Below are 26,995 nucleotides of genomic sequence, written 5' to 3'. Positions count from 1 at the left end.
CCATACCCCAAGCCTTTGTAAAATTGGAATGCACAATTAACATAAAACTAATTCTTATCTGAAACTGGGAGGGGAGAAGGGGGAAACAGAATTCATTTTTGATGCCTCTCTTGTGCAACACAGCATTCCCTCAGAGAAGCAAGATTCCAGTGTTAGTGGAAAGCTTTTTTGTAAGACATACTGCCCCGTGCCAGCACAGCGTGTAATGCACACCAAACAGGCGAGCTCATGAAGAAAAACATGTTTACAGAAACTGAAGTGACTTCTTTGTTGTTTACTCATGAAAAGGAGAATGGCGTCAGGAGTGCTTCAGGAGGGAATCGAGCTTTTGAATTATGCCTGAAACAGCACGGCAGTGTGACGAGACAGAATTTTCGTGATCTTGAGCGTTCCAGGAGCTGCTGAGCAAGTGCCCCATCAAACATTGATCTATGAGGCACAGAGAGAGGCACTGTCATCTAAACACACGGCTGCACACACCACACTGCCCAGTCACCCCAGGGAAAGTGACTCACTGTTCAATAAAAGCAAATCCTGCTCCATAACCTCACCATCAGCACTTCCAGAGCCTGCTGTCTTATTTCACTGATGAATCAAGCTCACTTGGCTATTTCAGTGCTTCAGCACCTGCCCTAAATTGTCAGTAATGTGTGAGGGTTTGCATGCAATGATACTGGCCCTCTTACAGCATTTTACAGAAATCTTCCAGCTTCAGGCTTTTGGAATTCCTCTGGCTATTATTGCCTGTTCACTTCTATCTGTTCTCCTTGAGAGATCTAAAATTGCCTCTGATTTATTTTTTTAACCTCTTGACAGTTGCACATCATATAAGTACTTGCTAAATGTTTCTAGCCTCTCTGGCTTGATATCTTTTATGTGTTTAGTTATTTATTTATTTAGGACTTGAGTTTGAGATCTTCCTTGGATTTATTTTTAAAACTTCTCACTATCTCTGTTGTGCTTTGCAGTGCTGGTGCTTGTGCTTTCAAACCAGATATTTTGTTTTTTGTTTTTTTTTTGTTTTGTTTTGTTGTTGCTGTTATTATTCTTTTCTTTTGTTCTTCCCTAAAAAGCAATTTGTACTTCATGTAGTGGAAGTGTCTTCTGGCTCCAGGCTTGAGATGCTGAGGTCCTACCCGTTGTGGTTGCAGGCATTGTTTCATCCCTGTTCACCTGGACATAGAAGATGTTTCAAGTATTGTCTATGTCTGTTGTTAAGCAAATAAGATATCTGTACCTCTGTACCTTGCCTGTTCCATTTTACCAGGGTTACCAAGATCTGTGGCTGTGCTGGAAGTATCTGGGCAAAAGCTGCTCAAGGCAAGAGAAAGAATTGGAAAAAAAAAAACCAACACACAAAAAGTGTAAAAATACTGACTACGAAGGATGCCAAGCAGTAGATTACAGATTACCTTCTCCTTTCCTGGTAGAACAGCTGCCCAGCAGGGCTTCCAGCTAGGTGCTGGAGAAGTATTAGCTGTCATGAGCAACGTTAATAGAAAGCATCTGTGTTGTGAATGCCCAGCCAGCAACCAACCTGAGTGAGATATCTGTGCAAAGAACAGTGAGGAAGTAAGCACTTTTTGCTTGTTCAAAAGCAGGGATTAGGGAGGCATCAGTTGGTGTGTGTTTCCCTTAAAGACCTTATTCAAGGAGTTGTGCAAATGCAGCAGTGCTCTTGTAGAGCATATCATACGATTTGTAGGTCCTTATCCTTTAATTTCTTTCCTGCTTCTTGGTGGTACTCCTTGTCTTTGCTGCTCTAGATTTTCTCTCTCACACAAAACGGTGTGTCTGATATGGAGTAGCCCTATACTGTCAGATTAACTCACATCCTACAAGCAATGCAGTCTTTGAATCTTTTGGTTGTATTGGTGATGTTAATGCAGTCCTCTCAGCTTCTGGGAGCATCATTTCCTTAGTGTGGTACTCTGGAGACAAACTGAAAGGTGAAATAGGGGTAGAGACCAGCTCAGCTGTCAGTCTTAGAACTGAAGACTGATTTGGCTATATGCTTTGCCTCCTGCCAATGCAGCTTTACAGTGATTTATCCATTTGGCCAATGAGTGCATTTTCTAGAGAAACTGGTGTAGCTGAATCGATATCTTTCAGTTTTCTTATCTTGCTTTCTATCCTTAACTTCATTTTCTGCATGCCCCTATGCTTCCCTTATTAAACAACAAACAGCAGCGTGTTCTATAGAATTATTGCTGTCAGTTTGCCTTTCTTCACTTTCTTGTTATTTCTCTGACTTTACGGAGTGATCTCATCCTTCTCCCCATATCTGCTGTGCAGGCAGGATTGATTCTGGTGCTTCAGCAGGGGGAGGTGAGTGGCTAAGCACAGTGATACAACAATCTTGTGCTGCCCTTGGCACAACCAGGAGACAGAGACTGGAACAAAGAAGTTGCAGAGATAAACAGCTGGCTGCGTGGGGGTGAGTCATGGGATCAGAAAGATGCATGACAGAAAAGTGTGTTGCAGCAGTGGCAACTGCTTCCTTCTCCTCAAAGGCTGATGCTTTTGTGGCAAGCAGAGTGCGTGTGACTCAATTGACTTTGCTGACTCCTGCACAAGTCTGAATGAAGCCCAGGCTGACCTCCGTGGTCTGCAGGGAGTTGATCCTATTGATGCACATAGCTGTGAGATGTCTGAACCCTGTCTCAGCCTGCAGTACTGGCAGGAGATTGCTGCAGTCTGTGCCCGGACTAGAGGAGTGCAGAGCATGGGAGAGAGTCTTCTAATGCTCACTGTGAAGAGCTGCTTCAGAGGAAGAAAGTGAAGGGTAATGGAGATCTGCTGGGGCTCTCCTTATCTTGTTAGAAGAATTACAATAGGAAACTAAGGACAGCCTTCCTTAGAGGCTCTGATGGGCACAGCTGCTGCTGCAGGATCTCTCTGTAGATAAGGCAGCATCTCACTCAGGAGTTGTCTGGGCTATTGGTGCTCTGCTTGGGCATGGCAAGGCATGCTTCCTGCTCCTCACCCTTCCTTTTCACCTATCACCTATTTTTTTTTGTTTAGCCAACGTGTACAAAAGCAGTGGCTATCTGTTTTCTGGCACAAGTAGCCTTGACTTCAGTGATTGCTGTTGGACACTGCCATTAACTAACATGTAGCATAAGCAGGTTCAGGCAGTTGCTGAATAGCCCCACGTAAGCAGGCAGCCCAACAGCACAACTGTTTGCCTCATGGCTCAACTTTTTCTGGCAGCATCGCTTTGAAAGTACAGAGTGAGGAGGATGTTGGGCCAATGTAAAACATGAACAAGTAGGGTGGCAGTAGGCCAGTTAATAGGGCTTCATATTTGGTAGTAATGGGGTTTGAGGAAGTATTGAAGAGCAGGCATGCTGTTAGTTTAACATGGTTGTAAAGTGTATTTTGTCGGGATTGGCATGAAGTTATGTGGTTAGTGGATTGAGGTTTCCTTTAAAAAAAAAAAGCAACACACGTGATATTGCTGAAACATCTACTTAACAGATTAAGTACTGGCTCGGAGTCACTGAAAAATGGCACAAATTCTTTATACAGGAGGTGAGGAATCACTGGAACAAAATGAAGGCTCTTAGCCTCCTGAATCAAGAATGGATGCTTTTTACAGCAGTTGTGTTCAGCTAGAACATGAGTTTGTGGGATCAGTACAGAGACAATTGAGGGAAGTTTGGTCCGGCAATCCCAAAAAATGTCTTTAAAAACATAAGCCAAACTCAGAGCCAGGGTTCTCTGATGGATGGTAAGGGCAGCTGTTAATCATATCACATTCCTTCTAACCTTCTCCAGATTTTCTGTCATCCTTATAAGAGTCTGATGTAACTCAGAGTTGAGGAGGACTGTTCAGTGAAAATAAGAGCGAGTCGAACAGCATTACTTTTACCCCCAGACCAGCACTCTGATGGCATACTGTTCACTTCAAGGTATCAAGTGGAAGGGATTCACTAGCATGTTCTTAGCTGACAGCCCTTTGGAGTGCAGCTTTAACGAATGGGAAACTTGTAATTTGACTGATTATTTTTCCAAGAGCTAAAACAGAAATAAGAATTAGGACAGTGCATTTTCCAGTGTCATTTGGTAACAATTTCAATAAATTTGATGGATTTCTACCCATATAAATTCACTGGAGGATCAGAATCAGCCTTGTTTATATTTGCATGATTCAATTGTAATTGCTTTCATGTCTTCACTGTTCTTTCCATGGTGATCTCCTTGGACTTCTGAGTTTGAAGAACTGTTTTGAGACGGGAGGTGCAGGGAGGAAGGGGGAGGATAAAGACAAAGAGAGAAAAGCCTGTCTGCAAGGCAGATTTTTTTCCAGACTCTCACAGCTATATTAAGAAGTACCTGGAGACAAATAAAAAGGGAGGTATTCCTAGCCTCAGCACAGAAGCTAGTTGCTCATAAAAACACACAGACTGTGCTATCTAACAATGTATTTGGGCAGCTCTTGTTCTTTTGCCAGGTTATTGTATTATGGGTGTTCCGCAGCGGGCTTCTCTTTTTGTCTAGAGGCGAGCCTGCCAGCCACCAGCCATGGCTGCATGTTTGCTACCTGTGACCATGAGCAGATGGGGCCTCATTTGAAAATGTTTGTTTGTTTTTTCTTTTTTGTGCTATTAAGTGATTGTTCCCTGCAGACCGCAGCCAGGATCTCGGTTTTCCATACGATGCACGTGCAAACTTCCCATGAAAGCTGATGGACGTGGAGTAGAAGAGGCCAGAGAGGGCTCTGTGGGTCGGTGCAGTGAGTGCAGGACTGCCAAGTTTCTGTCTGTTGCTGTGTGCACAACGCATACTGCAGCCAGAAAGCAGACACAGCATGCCACAAGGCCAGCGTGAAGTCTCTGCTGTCCTATCTTGTCTTAGCAGGAGGGATGTGGTGGGGATGGAGGGCAAGGAGCCGTATTCCTCTGGGCGGTGAGAGAAGAGCTGAGCTGGGATGGGAGCAAGGGGAGTGGTACCTACTGGGGACAGCACAGCTGAGCCTCGTGGGCTGCTGATGCCTGGAAATAGAGGCTGCTGGTGACTGGACCCCTGGCAGGGTGCTCCTGAGAGGCTGCAAGCGTGGTGCCCTGATGTGGCTGATGTGGCAGGGAGTTGCTATTCTTTGTTCCTCACTGTACTTCTGTTCCCTTGGGAGTCACCTCATTCAGACCAAAATGGGAATCGCTGCAATACTCTGAAATGAGAGGTGTTAGCAGGCAGTGGAAAGGTAGAGAGATTGGGTGTGGGAACAGAAGGAAGGAGGGAAGCTGTCAGTATAAGGGCATACTCCTTGGGCTCTGGAAAGCACAGTAGGGCTGGGTGGGTTGTTCAGAGTGGGTGATGCACAGTTGAATGTAGTCCTTTGCAGGTATCTGTTACCAGGGAGTAGCATTCATCCAGAAGTTCACATGCATCTTGTACAATAATATATTAGTGTTCAGGATCTACTCTGCATCGTCTCTTCAGCAGGATCTTCCCATATTTCCTAGTGTTGGTAAGCTGCTTGGTACTACTTCTATCTCTTGTCTCTGTAAAACCGTATCTGGAGGGCTAGGACTTCAGGCCTAAGGATGAACATCCATGGTTCACTTATTCACTTATCACTATGGGCACAAAGCATTTTGAAAATTTGCTAGAATGTTTTTGGGAGCAGAAACAAAACACTGTGTGAATACCACCTTTCAATATGCCAGGTCACCTGAATTTCAGGCAGAGTGAAAGGCAAGAAGATGGCCATTTCATTTCCCGTGATGGAGTTTGTTGGAATTTTTGTTATCAGACTGTGCCTTTCTGTCACTGGGTTGTCACTTGAGCTTTACAGCAGACAATTCAGCAAAAAATAAATTCCTCCTGTTTCAGTGAATCAGAATTTAGCTTAGTCTAGCCAGTTTTGGGAGGTTTTGAAGGGCACGTAACTGCTAAATCATAAAAAACCTGACATCTGTCATTGAAAATCTGAAAAGAAATTGTAGCAATGCAAATAATGTCACTCAGGTCTAGTTTTCTGATAAGGTGACAAAAAAATTAAGTCAGCTCTATTGAGTACACTAAAATAAATGAGTGCACAGTGAGTTCTAGTACAAAATTAAACTAGCTACGGTCTTATAGGCAACCTAGAAGTGCATTCCTCAGTGTCAGAACCATCCACTGGTTCCTCCAACCTATTTTTCAACCACAGAAGATTTAATTGTTGCAAATGGAATACTTGTTCTACAGAAGTCCAATAAATCTGCAGTCTGTCTTCCCAGTAATCAATCACAGATTGTGAATTGCATGAGGAAAAATCTATAAGATATGTTCTTCATGTCTAGTACGTTGGGTTATTTTCATGTCTTGTGGTTTGAATTTGGCCACTGTCATTTTAGAGGAATTTCCTGCCATCTGCATTCAATTGAATTTTCTCACAGATTTGGGCTTGCTTGTAAATACTGGGATCTGGCAAAAGGAGTATCTTTGTTCTTCAGGGGCATTTTCAAAAACTGTTAACATGGTGTTGGCAGTGTGCTGGGTTAGGGAAGATCCAGGAGATGAAAAAGGTATAAATCCCCCCTTCCTCCTAACGGCTGATGATTTGTCTGGGAAGGGAAAAAGAACGAGTGCATGAGTCTGTGGCAGAATTTATCTTCAGCTATCATGGTATTTCATATTTTGCTTATTAGCAGTGTATTGGTCTGACTGTCTGCTTGTGACCATGTACTCAGGCAACAGAGTGAGCAGCCAAAATATTACAGTTAATTCCTAGGGGATCTCATTGCACAGTCCCAAAAAGATCAGGAGTCAATTTACCAACAGCTCTAATTTGTGTTTTGGCTGCTGGTTTTGCATTGCGAGTTAATAGCCTGACAGTGAGCATTAGCATATGTAGATTCTTAGAAATCACACGTTCTGGTGATTGTGGGGCAAGAGGGACTACTTCATCCCCAGTTGCAGGCATTGCTACAAAGTGTTACGAAATTCAAGGTAATTCCTAATTGGAAGCTGGAGAGAGCACTCTGCATTCCTTTATAAGAGGAGTGTGTATAATCAAATTTTAAAAAATCCAATTGTTGAGGATCAAATTTAAACCAACAAAGTCAAAACAATTCAGAATGGAGTTAATGCTTTTGAGCTTAACCTTACGGGAAATAATAGATGAGATGTGTACTCCACCGTGCTACTCATAGAGATGGAAGAGGTGTCTCCACTAAGAGTGGAGTAATTGATTTCATTTTGCAGACTTTAATTTAATAGCCTTTGAGTCATTTGGGCATGAATCGGGCCAGATTAGGTCTTCCATAGTGCCCTTAAATGTGTACTGTGCATCTAACCGTGCACTGCCTGAGCTCCAACACGTGCTCTGTTGATGACACAACAAAGGGAATTCTGCTTCCTTAGTTCTGTAGAAGTTCAGGAGGAAACCAACTCTTATAGCGCAGTCCTTAGAGTGTCCCAGTCTTGTTTAGCTCTAGTTTCCATGGCAAGCATTTTTAAAATTCTGTCTGAACCTAGAGTAGAGGTAGAGTCTCAGACATGAAACAGCAGTTCTGCCCAGGGAGCTAGAGAGTGACATTTTGGTATATCTGTCTTTAAGAAGAACTGCAGTGTGAAAATCAAAGTGTTGTTTTTAGTATTGCATTTTCCCTGGCCTGGAAATGGACAGTGCCTATGCTATGAGAAGGCTTTTGCAATGGCTGCAGGCACACAGCTAGCAGGCTTTGTTACTGCACCCTCTGCTCAGCCCACAGATGCTAAGATGCTAAGATCTGGCAGGAGCAAAGTAGTTTCCTCGGGCTGGCATAGGCAGCTGTGCTTGTATTTCTATCTCTGTGTGCTTTTAGGACAGACAGCTTTTTCAGCAAGGAATGGTGTAAGGCCCAGTTACACAGACTGCTGCACATGAATCCTTTGCACTTCTGCAACAGACAGGCTGACAGTGTGAGTGAAGGGCATAATTCATTTGGAGCAGATTGATGTTGTGTGGTTCTATCCTGTGTCTGTGGAGATTCCAGTGTGCAGCCCTGGCTGGCATGAGCCTATTCATTGCCTGGGAGGAATCTCTCATGTGGAATATTCCCCCAGGTTTTGTCGTATGTCTTCACTGATCTTTCCTAAGATTTCAAAAAAACTCACTGCGATTTTGAAGGGGTAATCCATTTCTTGCTTCTGTGAATAGTTTTCCTTCTTGTCTTATCTTTGTTATTTTTCTTATGTATTAGTATTCCTGTCATAACATTGGTATGGTTATTTGTCTTTTTCAAGTATTTCCAATGATGTAACTATATTTTATTTATACTACATTGAGCAGCACTGTTCTGACTTAACCAAGAATCTGATGCCACTGTTGCTTTATGAATAAATAGATGTTTATTCACTACTTCTGTTTTTAATATGGCAGGACTATTTGAGAACAGATTACCTATTTGATCTTGACAGCACAGCCCACGATAAAACATCTGGAGACACACCTTCCAATGTGTTTTAAGCCATGACTCTGAAAGGGAGGCTCTTTTATTTAAAGTAAAGTTTCCAAGATTCTCTGGATCACCAGTTTAATTTGCTTGTTTACTAAACAAAGGGTTGCATTTTACACAAGCCAAATGAGCCTGGCACTGCAAATAAAAAACAGATTACATTCGTTACCATTAGTCACTCAAACTAAAAGGGCAGCTCCTCCCTGAAAAGCATCTCTTAAACAGCCTCAAAGATTTCCATGTTTTTTGTCCCTTAATATTTCCAAATCATATGCACTGAACAATACTTTTATTTTCTTCTGTCACTCTTGCACAATGCTAGTGCCTGACAGCTATGTTGGTACCTACTTTCATTTTCTTGTTTGACTTTTTATTAGAATTGTTCTGAAATCAGACAAGCCTGAATCCCATTCTGTTGTGCAGTCTGTTCTGTTCAGATTTTGTCCCTGATTATACTGAGGCAAATCTGGGCTCTGTGTAGTCAGGAAGAGCTGGAACCCCTAGCTTACAGTGAACGTTTTTTGGAGGATAAGTGTTGAGGTGAATCTTCAGTATTTCCTCACACTGATTAGATCACATCGAGTCCTGAAAAAATCCCTCTATTTGCTTACAGTATTGCTCTGCTAGGAGTATGATGGTTCTTGCTTAGTCTTCGGGCAAATTTTTAGTTTATTTCATCCGTAATCATTTTTCTTTGTCACTGATTTGTCCCCTGCTTCCCTCCATTGTGCCTTTGCAAATTAGGCTGTGTTCCTGCATCTCAAACAGCTACCTCTCTTCCTTCTGCTGGGTTTTCTAAACAAGCACTAGGTCTTCACCGAGTTCATTTACGCCATGCTCCTCATTTAATTCTCTACTGGAGACCAATAAAGCCAAGAGGGAATTAACTGACAAAGACAATTGTTACCATTATTTGCTAAGAAAACATGCTTGCATTTTCTTTTTCTTTCTCTGAATAACTAAATGATGTTAACAATTGTTCTCTTGTTCTTTCTCCTTTATTTGCTTCTCCCTGCCATTTTGTTTCATGAAGTTAAACGACTGATATATCTTGCGTGCTGAAGGGCGTCTGTCAAGAAATACATCATGGGAGATTCTAGGTCATTCTGCATAAGCCTAACTCTGACCCGCTGTAAATGTGGTTATTCCAGAGAAAAGAGCATCATGTTAAAGGTTCTGTAGAATCCTAGCTTTAATAAGAACAGCGTGCTTACCCTATGGGTAGTGAAAGTTTACTAATAGTATTAATGATCCAATTCTGCTTCCAGATGCTCAGCTTTGTTGTAACTGTGGTAAGTATACTGTTGTTGAGCAGTTTCCCTAGATGAGCTAAGTGAATTTCATTTGGATCCTGAGCTATATCTCAATAAGTATTTAGACAGTCTCTGCTGAGTTTTAGTGTCTGAGTGTGTATAGGTGTATATGACATATGTGGGAAGTCCAGAAATTTATGGTTTCAAGGGCAAAAAGTCCTGGCACAAGTGAGCCTTCTCTTAACCTCCTACCATAAACCTCATGGTTGCAGATGTTGAGGTCTCCATGAAATACTGATGCGCTACCTGATGTGATTAGATGAGATGAATACAGTTTTATACTGTTACCTAAATGTTGCATTTGTTCAATCCCTGAAATATGTATCCTGCTTCTTTTGATGTAACTATGCAGACAAACTGCTGCTTTCATCATTGCAGATATCAACATAGCTTAGTAAGCTGTTTCAAAATCCATCACCGGAGATTGCTGTGCTAAAACCTTCTGTAGGTAAAACCAAGAGTAAAATGTAACTTTTATACTAGAGATTTCTACAGATCCTCATCAAAGGGTCCTCATTAAAGATGGGATAAATCTTATGTGCTTGCACTGAGTTCACCCAGCTGAAATTTTGACCCAAGTGGTGCTGATTATTGGTAAGTACATTGGCATTGCACTTACCTATCATGTCTTTTGTGGAGGCCAAATGCTTAAGTGCAAGCAGATGAGTGATTTAAATCATTGTGGAATATATACAATCCAGAGAATAAACAGATCATTAGATAGTGTAAATCAGCAGTGAAGCTGTAGAATAAAAACACACCATGCCAGCTAAAAGATTTGATATATTATCCTTATAGTTTTCAAAGACATGCACATTTCATCCTCATACAACTCTTAATTTAAGCCAGAATTTGTCTCTGAAGTTATTGTGAAGCCCTGCAAGATACAGGAGATGTGGGAAGCACTGTTCAAGAGGGTGAAAAGCTCCACATCTATGCATGATGCAGGGGTCTCCAGCTTTGGCCCTATTATCATTGCCTTTTATGATGTGTGACTTGTGTTGTGACAGACTAGAAATATGTTGATGGAAGCTCAGAGAGGCACAAATAAATGCAAGTTCTGTATGTTGAAAAACAGGAATAACATTTCCTGTATTTCTTTGATTTTTTTTCTTTATATTTCTTAGTTCTGTGGCTCTTGATAAACAATTGGTTTTATCTAAACTGAAGCACTCTTCTTCTCAAACTCGACCTCCTTGTGAGTTGGATATACAACCCATCACCTGGGGGGGTTCAGGAATAGTGTTCTGGCACATCCTGCTTGGTGGTGAATGGAAAGACTATAGAAAGAGCTAGGGATAAAAGAGAGAGGCTGCATTCATAAAAGAAAAAGATAACTTTCTGGCCAGTACCTTTGGTCTTGGGAAGCTGGAGAGCTTCCAGATGAAGCAGATAAAATGCCTGATTAGGTTTGGATTGTAAGCTTGTAATGGCCAATAGGGAGACCAGGGGGCATCTTTCTCAGCACAGGACAAATACAGTTTGTCCTAAAATCAGCAAAGGAGAGCTGAAGTCAAGGCAAACACCTAGCACAGATAACCTACCCAATCTCACACACTGGCCAAAAGTGATGGTATCACCAAGAGGCGAGAGGGCTGTGCTGTTGTTCCACCTTGCATATGAGCATAAAACTAGCTTGACTGTGGGATAGATTCACTTGAATCTGAATCTGTTGGGAGAAAACCCCCAGCTTATACAGCCTTTGTGCCTGCTGGCAGATACAGGGTAGGCTTGTGATACTTGGGTACTGAATGTTGCCATGTTGTCTTGACTTGCAAGCACTTCCCATGCAGAACTCCTTGGAAATGATGTGGTTAACAGGGTGCTTTTTTTAAGAAGGGGAGAAGGGAATTTAGTATCAGGTAAAAATATATGTGCGTGTGCATATATATGAATTCCCAAAGCATTCACAGCCAGCTACTTAATAGTTTTCATTGAACTAATTTTAAAATGAGAACCTTGTTTCCTTTATTTAATAGAACAAAACGACTTCCATATTCTTGCCTGTAACTAGCAGGATTTATATAGCATTCTGCAAACAAAGTAAGCCTTAAAGTCTCTTTTGCACATCTGTGGAATGAATAATTTTGTGCGAAGTATTTATTATAAGCGCACTGTACACTTAAACTTTTTTACTGTAGTGGTGACAGATCCAGCACAGAACTGGATTGTTAAGTAGCAAGCACACTACACTTCTATACTGTGTAAAACTTTACCAACCTTTCTAAAGGCTCGGAGATTCAAAGGAAAATGTTAGCTCACTTGGCTAACTCTTGGGTGCTACTTAAAATGACTCTGGCTGTTAACGCTGGAAGTGGAGCATAAGAGATTATAGTGAGATTCAGTTAGAATTGAGCAGCTTCCTGAAGGTGAATGTAAAGGTTTGGGTCTGGCACACGTGGAGACTGTTCACCTGCTTGCTCCCTGAGAAACTGCACTAGGCAGCAGCTGGTACCACTGGGTTCGGCACTTGGGAACCACCTTGGGAACAGCTTAAGATTTGCCTGCTGCTTGGTGGAAACTGGTGAAAACTAACCCAAAGGTCACAAGCACCTCACTAATGTAGGTGCTTCTAGGAGGTAGTACGCTCTGCAATTTACATGCTCCAGTCTCAAGGTGCTGTAAATTGAAGTAGTGTCTCCTTTCTTTGAGTTGCACTTTATTTCACCATCCAGCCAGTTGCTCTTAGGGTCACACTCCCCACCTTCTGTGAGATTCAGTATGTGCCTAACATGTGGCTTTCTTTTAAGATCCCATAGCTTAAGTTCTCCAAAGCATCCTTCACACGTATGTAAACATGGAGAGCCAAATTCAGAGGTTGGGATGAGGAGTAGAGGGATGTGTGAGTTAGATGCACATAAACACATGACAGGCTGAAGGTAGTCTGAGCAGAGAGACCGTGTGGGCTAAGGGCTTTGGAAGAGACAGAACTCATACCACTATAGGCTTCCTGTTGCCTTGCTTCTACTTGCCTCTGGGTTTGGCCTGCTGGCTCTCTAGTGTGATCTCTGCAGGATTTTGGATTCGGCAGCACGGGCAGCTTATTTAGTTTGAATTTAAGGTATTTAAAGATACATTTCCAATGTTTTCTGGCAACCAAAACACAAGACTCCTTTCTGTTTATCCTTTCCAATCTGCTACTCTAACTATTCAGAAGGAGCTACCTTCCATACCTTTGCATCTAGCCCTGAGGCCAATTTTGCCTCCAGCAAAACATCTCCCTCATTTAATTTCTAGCATCCCAGCTGATTCCTTTCTCCATCTACCTGGTCACATTTACAAGAGCTGTTTTCTGTTTGGTTATTTTTATAATTTCTGTGGTTACTGATAGGGAATTCATGCCACAGACCCAACAGGTGGCATGTCCTTTATCATCTTGATAGGACTGCTGCAAGTTCAAACCCCTAAAGTGAGGTTGTTCATCACTGATGTTTTATTGATGAGGTGAATAACTGACTTTTGTGCTGACTTGTTGTAACTTTTCTGCTGGAAAACCTCTTTTGTTTTGCTGTGGTTACACCAGCTGCAATGAATGGCTCCTGAAGGGGAGGCTGAGGTGTGTGTGCCTCTACTTATTCAGTGATAGCACCAGCTGCAGGGCTGGCGGTCGAGACCAGCAGCTGCTCTAGAGGGAAACCATCCTGACATACAGCTTGGGGAGCAACTCTCAGAATAAACATTTATTTCCTACTTGCATCTTTGAAATATGACTGAAGATCAGAGGGCTGTGCACGTATGAATAAAGGTAGGCATTGTCCTTTATGTGCAGCTACATTCCATCATAGGTTGTTTTCTGCCTTTCAGCTTACGGTTGGTAAAACAATAAATAAAAGTCCCTTGAGTCCTCTTTCTCAGCGATCAGCAGCAATGCAGAGGGTAGAGAAGAAGAAATCCTGAATGCAGGTCTCTGAGTTAGGCTTCTGTTGCTCTTTGTTCTTTGATCCTGCACAGGTTCTGATTCGACTAAAGGAGCAGACAGAAACTTTCCCAGCATGTGCAGATTTGCAGATTGTTGAAATCTCTTATCAGTTTTGGAGGAGGTTTGGAGATACTAGCTCTTTTTGCATACTATTTCCCAAGTGTTCTGAGTTGCATCCTACAAGGTAGAGGCATGAACCAGTATAGGGAGGAAGGAGTAGTGGGAATGCTTTATGTTATTGTGAGTTTGGGAAAATGCCTTTGGTGTTGGAGTTGGAGTTTATTGTTGTAACCAGCAGTAATAAACTTAATAACTGAGAATACATAGAAGCATTTCAGGATGTCACAAAGTGACAAAAAATAAAATGATTTGTCCTGTAAGAGCCTATTGTTTCTCTTCTTATTGTTGTTTAGGATGATGACCTAAAGCTTGATTGTTTCCCAGCAATCAATTAGCACATCTGGTCTGATGTTACTGTCCAGATTTGTTTGCTGTTATTCTTTAATGGGAACACCTAAATTATTTACAGTTGACAGCAAGAGCTGTTTAGTTGGCATTGTGCTTTTCTTTATGCACATATGATGGTTGGGGATGAGAACACTGTCATGTGACAGCAGGAATCTGACAAAATAGTGTGTAAGTGATGCGTGTGATTTTTATTTCTGTTGACTTTTGCACCTGATCCAATGTTAGCTGGAGTTTTACGTTTATAATGCTTATTTCAAGGAGAAATCTGGAAGTAAATAATGTTTTATAGTCTTGATAACACACTGTCTGTTCCAGCTGGTACTTTATTTATTCAGTTTCTTTTTTTTGATTCTTTCCATATGAAGGCAACAAATACTTCCATCAGTTGATATGGCTGTTTCCTTTCTCAGAATTTAGATACCTTCTAAATGCAACTGCATCTCTAGAATTTGCATAAATAAATCAGCTCTGTACTGTGGCTTTTTGTGATGTTTGGTGTCTTTTTATTATTTGATGATTAAACGTATTGCAATTTACTAATGAAGAGATGTATTTTGAAGAGCAGAGGTCACGGCCAGATTTGAAGACTTCCATTGCCTGAAATGTCCAAAGTAATTTTAGTCAGGGAATTTACTTGCCATCATCAAAGAACTTTTCCTTTCATGATTTGAAAAAATCTTACTGCTGATGTTTATAATTACAGAACACCACCATCAAACCCTTCGCTCATCAAACTCCATTACAATGATTTATTTGACATGCAGTAATACTTGTAATGCAGAACAGAAACAGAGCTATTGATTTACCAGCAAATTCATTAAAATTTGTAAGTATTATTGCCAGTAGATACACAAAGAACATAAATTATTTTATTCTGTTTTTGAGGAGCTCCATATAAAGCAGTGGAGAAGGCTAACATTTCTGTGCGTTAGCAGATGGTGCTGGAATAGACTTTCATATTTCAAGAGTTTGTACTGCTGAATTTTGGTTTTGGAGGTATTTTGGTTGGTGCAGTCTTCTCTTGTGAAGAGAATTATTTTCTGACTTGTGATGAAGTTAAGAATATGGTGAAGACTGCCATAAATATTAATTAGATAATATATAATAAGGAGGAAAAATATCTTGCATTTTTTTGAATCCCAACTTCGAGTTGATCCAGAAGCTACTGTGTGTTTGGAGCATTCTCCTGTGTAAATACAAATCCTATTTGTATTTATATTAAAATGATTCCAGAGGTGCAAGGCAGGACATTTGCTGTATTGTATCACTAAACTGTTCTTTGTTTTGTGTCTCTTAAATTACGTAGTGTGTTATACAGCACTCTTCCAACAGAGCTGCTGTATGATTGATTCTGAACTGCTGTAATCCACCAGAAGTCATTGCTGACTTTAATGTTGTCATCAGTAGGTGCTGGGAAATACTGATACCGTGCAGGATACAAAGCACCATGCTATTAAGTGGTGGTGGAACTATCCAGAGAAACGTGAAGACTGGATTGGGCTCTGGAACGAGTTTGTGAGACTTCCCCGGTGTGAAATAATTGAAGAAATTTACTTAAACTGAGTTTAAGGCTGTTTTGTTCTTTATGTTTTAATGCTTTCTTTGCATTCTGTTTTTTTTGTTCTTCGCTTTGCTGTTTTCTATAGGCAGCTCCATTTTGAGCTTATCATAGCTCTGCCAGATGGCGCACTAAGTAGGATGCTTCTTTCCCCAGCACACAGAACCTACTCCAGTGTTTTTTGGTTTCCTTGTCTAGCCTCCAGCAGGACTTGTTTTTTTAATTACGAAGTTAATTTTTTTCTTTGGATACATTTCAAACAGCAAACAGTAATGCTCATATATCCATCCCCTAATGCCTGTGACAGGTTTTCCATGTAAACAAAAATTGCATCTGTCCTCAGGGACTGACTTCTATGAGTATATATCATGAAACATTGGCTATTTTTATAAGGTATGTAAATGAAAATGGAAAATATTGAGAGGCTGTCCTGGAATGTGAAGAGCTCTGTCTGAACTTGGGTAAGCAAACCTGTCTTTGCCTTTTAAAATGGTTGATTTAGTTGATTTAGTACGAGCATAAGGAAAAACTTCTTTACTGTGCGGGTGACTGAGCAGCACTGCAGGTTGCCCAGGGAGGTTGTGTGGTCTCCTTCCCTGGAGATACTCAAGAACCACCTGGGCACAGCTCTGGGTAATGTGCTCTGGGGGCTCTACTTGAGCAGGTTTTGGACCTCCAGAGGTCCCTTCCAACCTCAATCAGTCTATTTTTTCCCAACAATTTGAAAACAAGCCTAAATGGATCCTTTCTCATGTCCTTCTGCTCCCACAGTGAGGAGATAGGGTAACCATGATACCGAGCTCAGTTCTGTGAGAAAAGGAAAATCTTCTCACATGTTATGACCAAGTTAGACAACGACTGCAGGAGCCTTTTTCTAACCCTATGGATATGGCGTACTCTTTTAGTGTTAGAAATGAAGCTCAGCTGATGTGAACTGTAGGATTGATATGAAACCCTTTTTTTTTTTTTTTTTTTTAATGTAACCTTGAAGCCAAGCATCCAGAAAGAAACTTTCCATAAGAACAGATTGTTTTCTCATTTGTAGTTTCAGATTCCCGTGGTTAAGAAGCATTTCATGCCTCACCAAAAGGGCAATCCTTCATACAGTATCACTGTAGCTGTTTCCATTCATGTCTGAATACCTAGACGCCATAGCTTGGGATTCGGAGGCAGAGCAGTGAACATAACTGTTTATTTCCTTTTCTTCAGTTGTGTGAAGCAGCTACACAGCTTTTTCATCTGACAGTTGGTGAGCATTTAAGTGCAGTATTCCAAGAGATGCATCTCTGCCAAATATCCTGTCTTCTCTGTTTATCCAGCTATTTAAAGAAACTAAAGGGAATCTTCTCTCATTTATCTCTCACTGCTTCTGCAAAGAAAGGTAGATTAGGACACATTTCATGTACCCCATGCTCGGATATTGAAAAATTTAAGAGGGTGATGGATCCAAGGATCCATCCCAAGGATGGACCATTTAGCTTAGCAGGAGAAATCCTGCCCCCTTCACCTACATGCTGTATGCCTAAGAGCACCCAGTTAGGTTCTAGCTTACGTGAATCACTGTAGTTTGTTCCACAGGGAGTCGAACCAAAGTAAAGGGGATAAAGCTGAGAACCTGCTCCATGGTTTCCTTGCAGTAGAATTTGACTGTGCTGCGTCTGTCTGTAGCTGGAGGCCAAGTTAGTCCCCAACAGCAGTCGCAGGGGATCTGACTGTCCAGCAGGGCTGACAGATACATCCTGGGCACAGCACAAGAATGACTGGATAGACATTATTTCTTTATATAAAAATATATTTTTATTTATTTATTTATTAACTTCACAGCTTTTCCAAGAATAACCATCCCGTGTGTACAGTCATTGCTCCTGAGGTGCATGAATGTCTGTGACCCTGCAAGGAGACAGATGACTGTTGTACTGATGTCTCTGCTCTTGTAAGCAGCCTGTGGGTATTCATGGAAGCGCAGTGCCTCAGGGCTTTGGCATCAGGATAAATTACTGGAGAGCAACAGATCACTGTAGCAGTTGCACTGCAGTAAAAAGCCAAGTGCACACCCTTACAGCATCTCCAGGTCAACGAGAGGTTCTGTACCTCTTTGCTAAAGGAAAGCTGCCTCAAATTATACTTAAGGAAAAAGTGGTACCTGTACAGCACAGTTAACATGAAGTGATTGTTAAGTAGTAAATTGCACCTTTGCAGAAGTGTATCTCCGTGGCCAGATGTGTGACTTTAGATGTCCAGAATTTTCAGTTTCTTTCTATTTTAAATATAGCATTTTTTTCCCACTTCAAAAGGAAATCAAAGACAGCTTCATCTTCTTCAGCTGCTTCTGACTTAAGGACCCGTTGTTTTCTCCCTGCTACTTCCTTTGGAATTTCAAAAATGCTTTTGATGCTTCACTGAAGAAATATCCTTTCTTCGAGGATTTTGGATAGAATGGAAATTTGGAAATTTTATTTCTGTGCTGTCCCAGGTCACAGAATTCCCTGTAGAAAAATCCTCCTCTTTTTTTTTCTGTGAGTGCTCAAAACAGAGGAGAAAAAAAATTGCAGTCTCGCTTAGGTTTGGGCTTTATTAACTTCATAGGCTTATTTCATTCTGGTCTTTCTTCAGAGGAGTGTAGGACCTGAAATTGGATTTATGCAGTATTGATCTTGGAATCACGCAAGTCCTCTACCCATAATCTGACACTCAACAAAATGCATCAGATGATTGTCCTCCTCTTGACTTTCACAAGGTCCCAGGTTTCAGATTTGATTGAGCCTTGAGGCTAACTGCATAGTACCCTGTTTCTGCTCCTTGCCTTGAGCTAATTGCCTTATTAAAACTGTAATTCCCAGACATCATTTCTCAGCCTTCCTGTCCTCTGAGCACAAAATCCTGCTTTTTTGCCCCATCAAACCTCAGTGAATCTGTTCTAGCAAGGTTGTGACTACATGCCCTTTCCCTAAATGGGAATCTATTTGGAAGATGGTTCTTGCAGCGCATGAGGAAGTGCAGTCACAGCTCATTTACCAAGAATGAAGACAAATTAGAAAAGGTATAGAAACCAGCCTTGAAGAGCTTACTTTCTCCCTTTCCTTCTGCCTTTGCATCAGCTTGTGATAGGAGGCATCCTCAGCTCTGAGTGATGCTTGCATTGGTGATTCCCTGGGATCCTTCTGAAGATCCTTTCTTTGTCATTTAATATTTATCCCCAAGCTTTCTCTTGTTTGGCTGTGACAACAGAGGCTTAGAAGATTCAGAGTTCAGGCTTGGCTCCAGTGAATATCCCAAAAGATGTATGCAGTTCTGGAGCCTGTTTGAATTATTCAGACTTCTCCCTGACAAAGATCATGCAATCCCATGTGCACTCTGGCAGTATTTTAAGATACTTGTTGTGGAAATTTTGTATTAGGTCCTGCCAGCAGATATCTACTACATTGAAGTAGGAAGGGCTAGACAGTTACTTTGACAGTAACTTCTCTATACAAGGGGATTTTATAGCCTGGTAGAAGATTAAGGGTCTCTCAGCCCTTAATATATTTATTTTGACAGTATCCCTTTGTGATGCACAAGTGTAGCATTCCCTTTTTAACCAGAAAGGTGTATAGACTGAGTTCAATGGCTTGCCCAAGAGCCACCCAAAATGTGAACTATCACCTCCAGCGTTTCAGTGCTAATCCAAGGACTGCCTTCCTTGCAGGTCTTGCAGTGTGCACGCAGTCATTGCAGATAAACCTGTTGAAGGAAGTTCTGAAAGTGCCCTAAACATAGTCTAATTAAGGGGCCCCAAGAAAACAGCCATAGAAGACATCAGCTGTGATCAGCTGCCTAAAGATTGCTATAATAAAGCATCAGTTTTTGACAAAAAAACAGTAACATATATGGAATATCTGGAAGATTATTCCATTAGTTCCATGTACAGAATCTGCCATTTGGCAAATATTTTTGGTTCTTGGTTTTCTTGTTCTGTAGCATGTAATCCACCTACACAGAGGTTGTTTCCTAGTCCTGTAATTTGACAGGAACAAAAGCAATTGTAAGATTTTATCTTTCTTCTTTTTATGGAGGAGTGCAGTCTTCTTCCATTGCAGTGGCTGTTGTTAAAAAGCTGATTGCAAAAATAGTACTTCATTCTCTTCTGCATGCATGCATAGGTACTTTGTGTAAGGAGAGCCTCTGCTTGCTGTACAGATTAAGAATGGGTATCCTGGCAGCTGGTGAAACTAAGACCATCCTGGAGCAGAAGGCATTGGTTTCAGTGAAATGTAGTGCTTGCTTGGTGTTAGAAGCATTTCTTGTGGTGCCTGAGGTGTTCCTGGGTATTTTCTACTAAAAACCTGACCAATGTTGATTTGCTTGCAAGATGTGAAGTGCAAAGCATGAATTTGCATGATGCTGAAGTAGTGAAGCATCCCTGGAAATTCTGGCTCCATTGGCTTTAGCTAAGAATTATTTTAAGAATTTTAAAAACATTCGGGAAATTGGTCATTTTTCTCCATGTGCTGAAGTACTGGCAAAATGAAAACTTCAGGAAAGGGATAATTTTGACAGGATACACTTGTTTTTGCATTTTGTTACATTTATTTGAGCCCGTTGTTGTGATGTGGCTTTAATAAATGATAGTTGTCATACAATCCTTTCTGTGATCATTGAGCCTATAATCTTATTGCACTGATTAGATTCAGGTTAATCAGTCTTACTTGCAGAAACAGCCTGATAATGTAATGATGGTAAACTGTTCTTCCAGCAGCCTTAAAGAATCAATAGAGCAACCCCAGACACTCCAAAAGTAGAGAGGAAATTCTAAAAAGACTTTGTCTTGCAGACTTTTAGCATAGTTCTGTTTAAATAAATGCTTTAGTTGAGAATCCCCACGAAACTTTCAGCAGTGAAATGCTCAGAATTGTCCATGGCACTCTGCTTGCTCATAGAAGCTAAACTCTATAAATGGTATTTAAAAGTGTATTTTTTTTTGTTTTGTTTTTGTTTGAACTGAGGCCGGCCCCAACTTTGATTTCAGCATATGTCGTGCTGCAATAAAACCGTGGCCTTTAGTATCTTCTGAAAGCGTCACTGCTAAAGAATTGCACAATAGGCGTAAAATTTGATGGCTGGAGAACAAGATGTAACATACCTTAGAGGGTCAGGGTCACAGTAAGTGTCAACTTTTGGACGTCATGTTTTCCTGGCAAGACAGCAAGTCTTGCCATCCTTTTGGCCTAGTAGGAGCAGTTAGAACAGAGCTAGGGTTAGGCTAGGAATGGTGTATTTCCAAATGAGCACAACCTTGATGGGCAGCTGAACACAGGGATAACAGCGAGGTGGAGTAACATCCTCTGATAGACAGAAGTGCTGGAGGGAAAGTAGTGGAATTTTCAAAAGGTATAATCAAGGTAAAAATAATGAGTGAAATCCCAATACCCATACTTAGTTCTGATTTGGTTGTTTCTTAGGTAAAAACTTAATAGACTTCAAAGATTTTGGCTGCAGGGTCAGGATTTGTTCTGCTAAGTATTTTAAATTTTCCTTCTTGATTAGCTTATAATAAAAATGTGAATGATTGCGTCTGGGAGAGCTCAGAATTCAGTGCTTGATTCTACATGACATTCTTGTGTTTCAGAGGGAACTTGGTCCACTGTTCTTAATTTATAAAAATTCATTACCCATATAAATCTCATCCCCAGATGTTTGCGTATCTCTGGAAGGAATACAGATGTCTCTGAGAAGTCATGTTTGATTTGATAAAAATCACTTTTCCCTTTGTACAAACCTAAGTGCTCCAGCTAAAGCAACTGTTCCAGGGCCCTCTCAAGGAAGAGAGAGGTTTTTAACAGTCAAGGATGCAGCACAGCAGGATGGAGACACTGAAACACGGTGAGGGCACTCAGAGCAGCTGGAAGAGCACTTCAGCAGGGCTGTGGGAACTGTCAGGTACTGCTGGGCAGAGACCAGCATTTGTGAGTGGTTTTTGTAATAATAATAATTATTATTATTATTATTTTTAGAGTAGAATAGAGTGCGTTTCAAAGAATTACACCTTATTCAAGCAAAAATGAATGGCACTTAATTTTTTTCCTATTTATTTTTCAACTTTTTTTTGTAGACTGTTTCATTTTTCAAATGAGTTGTCCCTCTGTCCCCTTTGTAGTCTCAAGTTCTGTGATGTAAATAGTCTGCAGTCATGGCCTGCCTGTCTTGTTTTATGTTTGCACATCACTAGCAAAAGGAAATCTGTCTTAGTCCTGGAGATTCTGGGCACATGGCAGTATGCATAATGAGCAAGTACTCAGCTTCCTGTCTTTATCCCAGTCGATCATGTCACTGGATTGCTATGAAGAACAACTCTGTACATAGCACAGTGCAGATTGGGAAGCTGGCCTCCAAATCCGTTAGTGTCTCGTGCTGCAGGCAGACACTGACAGGCTGAATTTAGAGCGCTGGGTTATTAAAAATACCGGGTTACCAAGCAGCAGTGTTTATAGAAGGAACATTTTGTGTTCCCAGTTTTGCCTTTGAGTGCTGTATCTATAAAATAGTTTAAACCAGTGGTGCTGAGGAGGTTTCCGTGTAACAAAGTGATTAATTTTGGTGCTAATGAAATGGGGCCCGGGGTACTTGCACTGCCTGTCGGCAAGGCACGGCATCTCGCAGTGGTGGGTTTATTTCACAGAGCGCATTGTTCGGGGACGTTTTGTTCACTTCAGAGATCCATACAATAGCATGAATTGTCTCAAAAGATAAGTACTCGCCAAGGAAACCCTTACATTGACTAAAACCCTGGTCTTAATTCAAATATAATGTTCTGAAGGGCAGAAGAATGTGGTAGCACAAACTGTGGAAAAGCCATCTTATGAAGAAAACAAGCCCTGCTTGTCGCTGTGTTGTGGATTTTTCCCCTTCTTCTCGTTGATTTATGGACTGACTTTCACAAGCCTCAAGGCGTTTTGTTGAATTCCAGAGGAACTTGGCTTAGATGGAGAATTGTGTGATAGGATTAAAAAACTCAAGTATCTGTCATTTAAATGCTAATATCTCTGGATTAGATGAGTTTACAAAAGCTGGTTGATGTTGCATGCTGAATTAGGGTGATTGGTGATGCTGAATGCCTTGTGCTTGGCAAGTTTTACCTCAGGATCAAAGCAGAAAGAGTTGTGTTTAATAGAAGTTGCCTATTAGGGTTCTTTGCGTTGGAAGAACCTGTCTTAGATCCAGATGTCAGTGAAAGGCTCTGTGTGGCTGAGCCCATCCCCTGCGTTCTGCCATCCCTGAAGGCTCTTCCTTCCACTGTGTGGTGCAAGTCAGGGTACTGCACACACACAGTTATAAAATCATAGCGGGATCGTGTTTATACGAATCAAGAGAAATTAATGCATGAGATCGCTTAAGAGGGGTGCTGCTTTGTTGAGCAGTTGGAAGAAAATGTCTATTTTAATTTCAAACTGCAATTTCAAAAGAAATTTGGTGAGACTCAAGGATCATTGCTGATTGTGTTTCACAGAACGGTTATTTAAGAGAACCATCAGAACCATTTTAACGAATTGATGATCAAAATTGATCCCCATATGTATAGGTTATTGCAATGGTATTAATCTCTACAGAGAGTCCTGAATCCATGCAGTATACCCCAATGCTGATGTTTGTTTGGACGCTCGCACATTTATGGATGAATGTGCAAATCCCAACTTCTGCCTCCTGATTCGACAGTTTAGGAGGCTGCTGCCACGGAGATGCCCTCATGTAATCCTTGCAGAGGTTGCTGTCAGGTGCTGTGCTTTGGCTAGGCCTTGCTGTCCTTAGGAAGTGCACTCATGTCCAAGCAGAATGCATGCCAGAATATTTTGGAATCTGACTCGTAATCCAAATAAATAAATAAAGCCTAGAGAAGAAAGTTGTGTTTTAGTGAACAAATTTCCTAGGCCTCTGTTTATTATGAATTCTGTAGTAACTAATTCCTTCAGGACAGTTTATATCTAGATTTGTCCAGCTTCAGTGGGAGTGTATTGAGTGAGCATGGAACGGAGTGCGCAGCGCAGAGATCTCATCTAGCAACAGCATGTGTGCAAGCAGAGCTTGGTGTTCATGCATCACCCCAGGGATCTCAGTGGGGCTCTGCCTGGGCACCCATTTCTGCCTACATGGAATAACTGGCAAATAGGAGTCATGTGTCTGAGCCGCACAGAGCTGTCAGATGCTTATTTTAGCCAGACTTTACTATTTGTATAAACATCGTGAGCACTCTGTTGCAAAGCTTGGAAAACATTTTGCTCTGCCTTCTTTGTTTTGGTTTGGTTTTATTTGCATGCATCATTTTACATGTGAAGAAATTAACCCAAGATAACCAACCCGATTGCACAGCAGGTAGAATAAAGTCTTACGTGCAAAATGTCTATCTTCCTGCTCTTTCTCTTCTGGAGCACAATTTATCTGAAATTAACAATTCGAAAGAAATGATTTTGCTCGCAAAAATATATATATGTGTGTGTGTGCGCATATATATATGTGTGTGTGTGTGCACATATATATGTGTGTGTGTGTATATATATAAATCCAGGTATCTTTGGTTTATGAATGTGCACAATATGGAAAATGTGCTAGTGTCAAATGTTTATTTTAGACAGTGATTCAAAACACTGGGACACAGTTGTGTGTCTTGCATACGAATATAGTCTTTCATCTGTCTTCAGAACAAGCAAATACTGGGAGATGAACTTGCTCATACTTTCACTGCTGCTCGGGTGAACTATTTTAGAGACTGAGGTACAAATTTGCTTTTGCAGCAAATTATGTTGGCTTGTTTTTCTGTTTGTCTTTGAGATAAGAAATACCAAGAAGAGATACATTCGTTATTAACTTCCTAGAGAGTGGCCATCTGATTTATGGCTTCAAAGTGTCTCCATTTAATCTGTCGGAACTGATTTTAAACTTCATTTGTCTTCTGGTTTTGGCAGCACTCTGTACCTTGAGTTTGACTGTTTGACATGAGTTGTACTAGAGTCACATTTTAAAAACATTTACAGTATGTTGCAAAAAGAAAAAGTTCAATTTGATACATCTGCTTTCAATATCACGCAAAAGCGAAAACAGTTTGAAAGTTGGAATAGGGAATGTTCTTGTTCTGGCTATGAGCATTTAGGTAACTTTTATAAGAGAGTAATAATGACAGAAAATGAATTGTCACTGAATGCAAATCTGCAATTACCACCAGTTACAGTTAACAGCTGTGGTGGCTGATTACGAATGGGGCATCTTTCTAAAGATTTTTTAAAGCTGCTTTCAGAGATTGGCTACATTCATGATGATGAGATGTCAGCAGCCCCTGGGGCTTTGCACAGACACCTTGCAGGGTAAGCCACATGTCTGCAGGGAGAGCTGTGGCTCTGGAGCTGATAAAACACTTCTGCTCTCCCTTTACCACAGAGGAACAGAGCCACAGCTTTGGGCTTCTCTCCAGCCTGGGCCTTTCAGGCTCTGACCACTGCTCCTTCCCCAGTGCTGATGCTTGTGGTTGGCAGAGAGGGAAAACAGCACATTGCAGGCAGGTTGGTACAGCCAACGGGAGCTGGGTGCCAGCTGTTCAGTGTTGTAGTTTGACCAGGGCTGTAAGAGGGAAATCTTCTCTAAGCACACATTGCTCAGAGTATCCTGTAGTCCCAGTGTTTTTTAACTGTAGTTGCAAAGGCTGTTTTTTTTTTTTTTTTTTTTAAACAGCCTTTTCTCATCTTGCATTTTTTAATCCCTACTGTCACTCACTGTATATTAAGCTTTTCCTGCAGTAGTCTGAGTGCTTATCAGCAGGGAAATATTATGTGAGTAGAGATCACAGAGGAAGATGTATTAGCAACACAAGAACAAGGCAAAGGGGAGCTGGATGGAAGTACTGACAGTGCCGATCAGTAGAAAAGGCATTGCCTTAGGAATATTCTGCAGAAAGACTTTACAGGGTCCAGAAATGAAGTGAAGACTGAGAGATTCAAGTCTGAGATGAAGCTCATATTTACAGACTTTGTGGTAGAATTGTTCAAAGTGTGGAAGGATGTAACAAGCTGAAGGTATTGGGATTTGCTTTTTAGCTGCACAGAGCTACATTTGGTACTTAACATCCATGAGATGATGTCAGAGACTGAATTTTTAGCAGTGATAGGCAGACAGTAGTCAGCAGAGTCATGTTTGGTTTTGTAGTTGAAAATAGCAGCGTGAATGTGGAGGGGGAGGACAGAAATAGAGAAAAATACTAAACTCTTTGAAATGAAGAGTGCAGAAACAGAATCCTGCCTTGGGCAGCTCATTAAAGTTACTGCTTCTCCCTGTGCATCATGGACACCGTGGTTCCCGCTGGTTAGAATAAAACAAACCTGATGTTGGTGCAATTCTCCAATTCAGAAAAGACTGCTGGGCTCAACACTCCTAGCTTGCATTCACCTCAGGGTGGTGGTGGGGGATTACTGCCTGTGTTCTCATCAATGTAAGGAAGGATTTAAGCAGTTTACTTTTTTTCTGTACGTGCCTGGTGCTGAGCCTGGGGTTTTTATTCTTTCAATTATGCTCTGTAGCACTTGGAATGCTTAACAGAGCCAGGCACAGGCAGTGCATAGGGATGAGAGTGCTGGAATAGAAAAATAAACAGCGGAAACCCACAGCTGAACTACCAGATGCTGGGGTTTGTCAAGAGTTTTTTGTAAGAACACGAGGACTCTGACTGGGGTCATTATCCCCACCAACCACTTGTCAGCCTACGTCCCTCTTTTTTCATTTCTTTTTCCCTTCCACCTCCACCTGTGCATATAAAGTGTCCCTGTGCAACTGTGATGAAACAACTCATTTGTTACTGCTTCCCTGGAGGAGAGAACCCACAACACACACACACACGCTGAGCTGAGCTGAGCTGAGCTGTGCAGGCTGCTGTGTCACTTCTGAGGACATTTTTTGGTCATTCTGGTACAGAATAACAAGATGGTCATTCCTCATGCTGTGGCAATATTAATAAATAAGTAGCATGACATGGTAGAAGCGCATGGTTCTCACTGTATAGATAAAGAACAGTCTGCTCCCCAGTGCTGAGAGAAAAGAAAGGTGAGGCTCTGTGCAGCTCTGGCATGTCTGTGTGTTTTAGACAGACACCAAAGCTGGCAGCAATTCCTTTACTGCAGCTGCACCTCAGTCAGGTGGATGTAAGAAAAGAGGCCACGGATGATCCAGAGCAGGCCAGGGTGGTTATTTCCTATGCTACTGGAGGGGTCTTCTGCAACAAAGTTAAGAAATGTCAGTGGGCACCAAAGGGAAAGCAGAAGCAGAGCACAGTGCACGTGCATACCAGTGGCTGTGC

The 26,995-nt window shown here is 41.4% G+C and overlaps 1 protein-coding gene across 7 annotated transcripts in view; it reads left to right on the top strand.

The window, feature by feature from the left end:
- Window positions 1-26,995, top strand: part of GLIS1 (GLIS family zinc finger 1) — a 179,053-nt gene that overhangs the window by 41,633 nt on the left and 110,425 nt on the right. Inside the window, exon 1 of one of the 7 annotated variants that reach the window (XM_090146693.1) lies at window positions 13,040-13,487. The exons of the other annotated variants lie outside the window; for them this stretch is intronic. Coding sequence (XP_090002819.1) covers window positions 13,478-13,487 — 10 coding nt within the window. The 5' untranslated portion in view covers window positions 13,040-13,477. Of the gene's footprint in view, window positions 1-13,039; window positions 13,488-26,995 lie in introns of those variants that run through there. 7 annotated transcript variants of the gene reach the window in all.

Source organism: Phasianus colchicus, chromosome 9, assembly GCF_987193195.1.
Source record: "Phasianus colchicus chromosome 9, bPhaCol1.hap1.1, whole genome shotgun sequence".
In the NCBI taxonomy this organism is placed as follows: domain Eukaryota; kingdom Metazoa; phylum Chordata; class Aves; order Galliformes; family Phasianidae; genus Phasianus; species Phasianus colchicus.
This window is presented reverse-complemented; position numbering and strand designations above follow the sequence as displayed.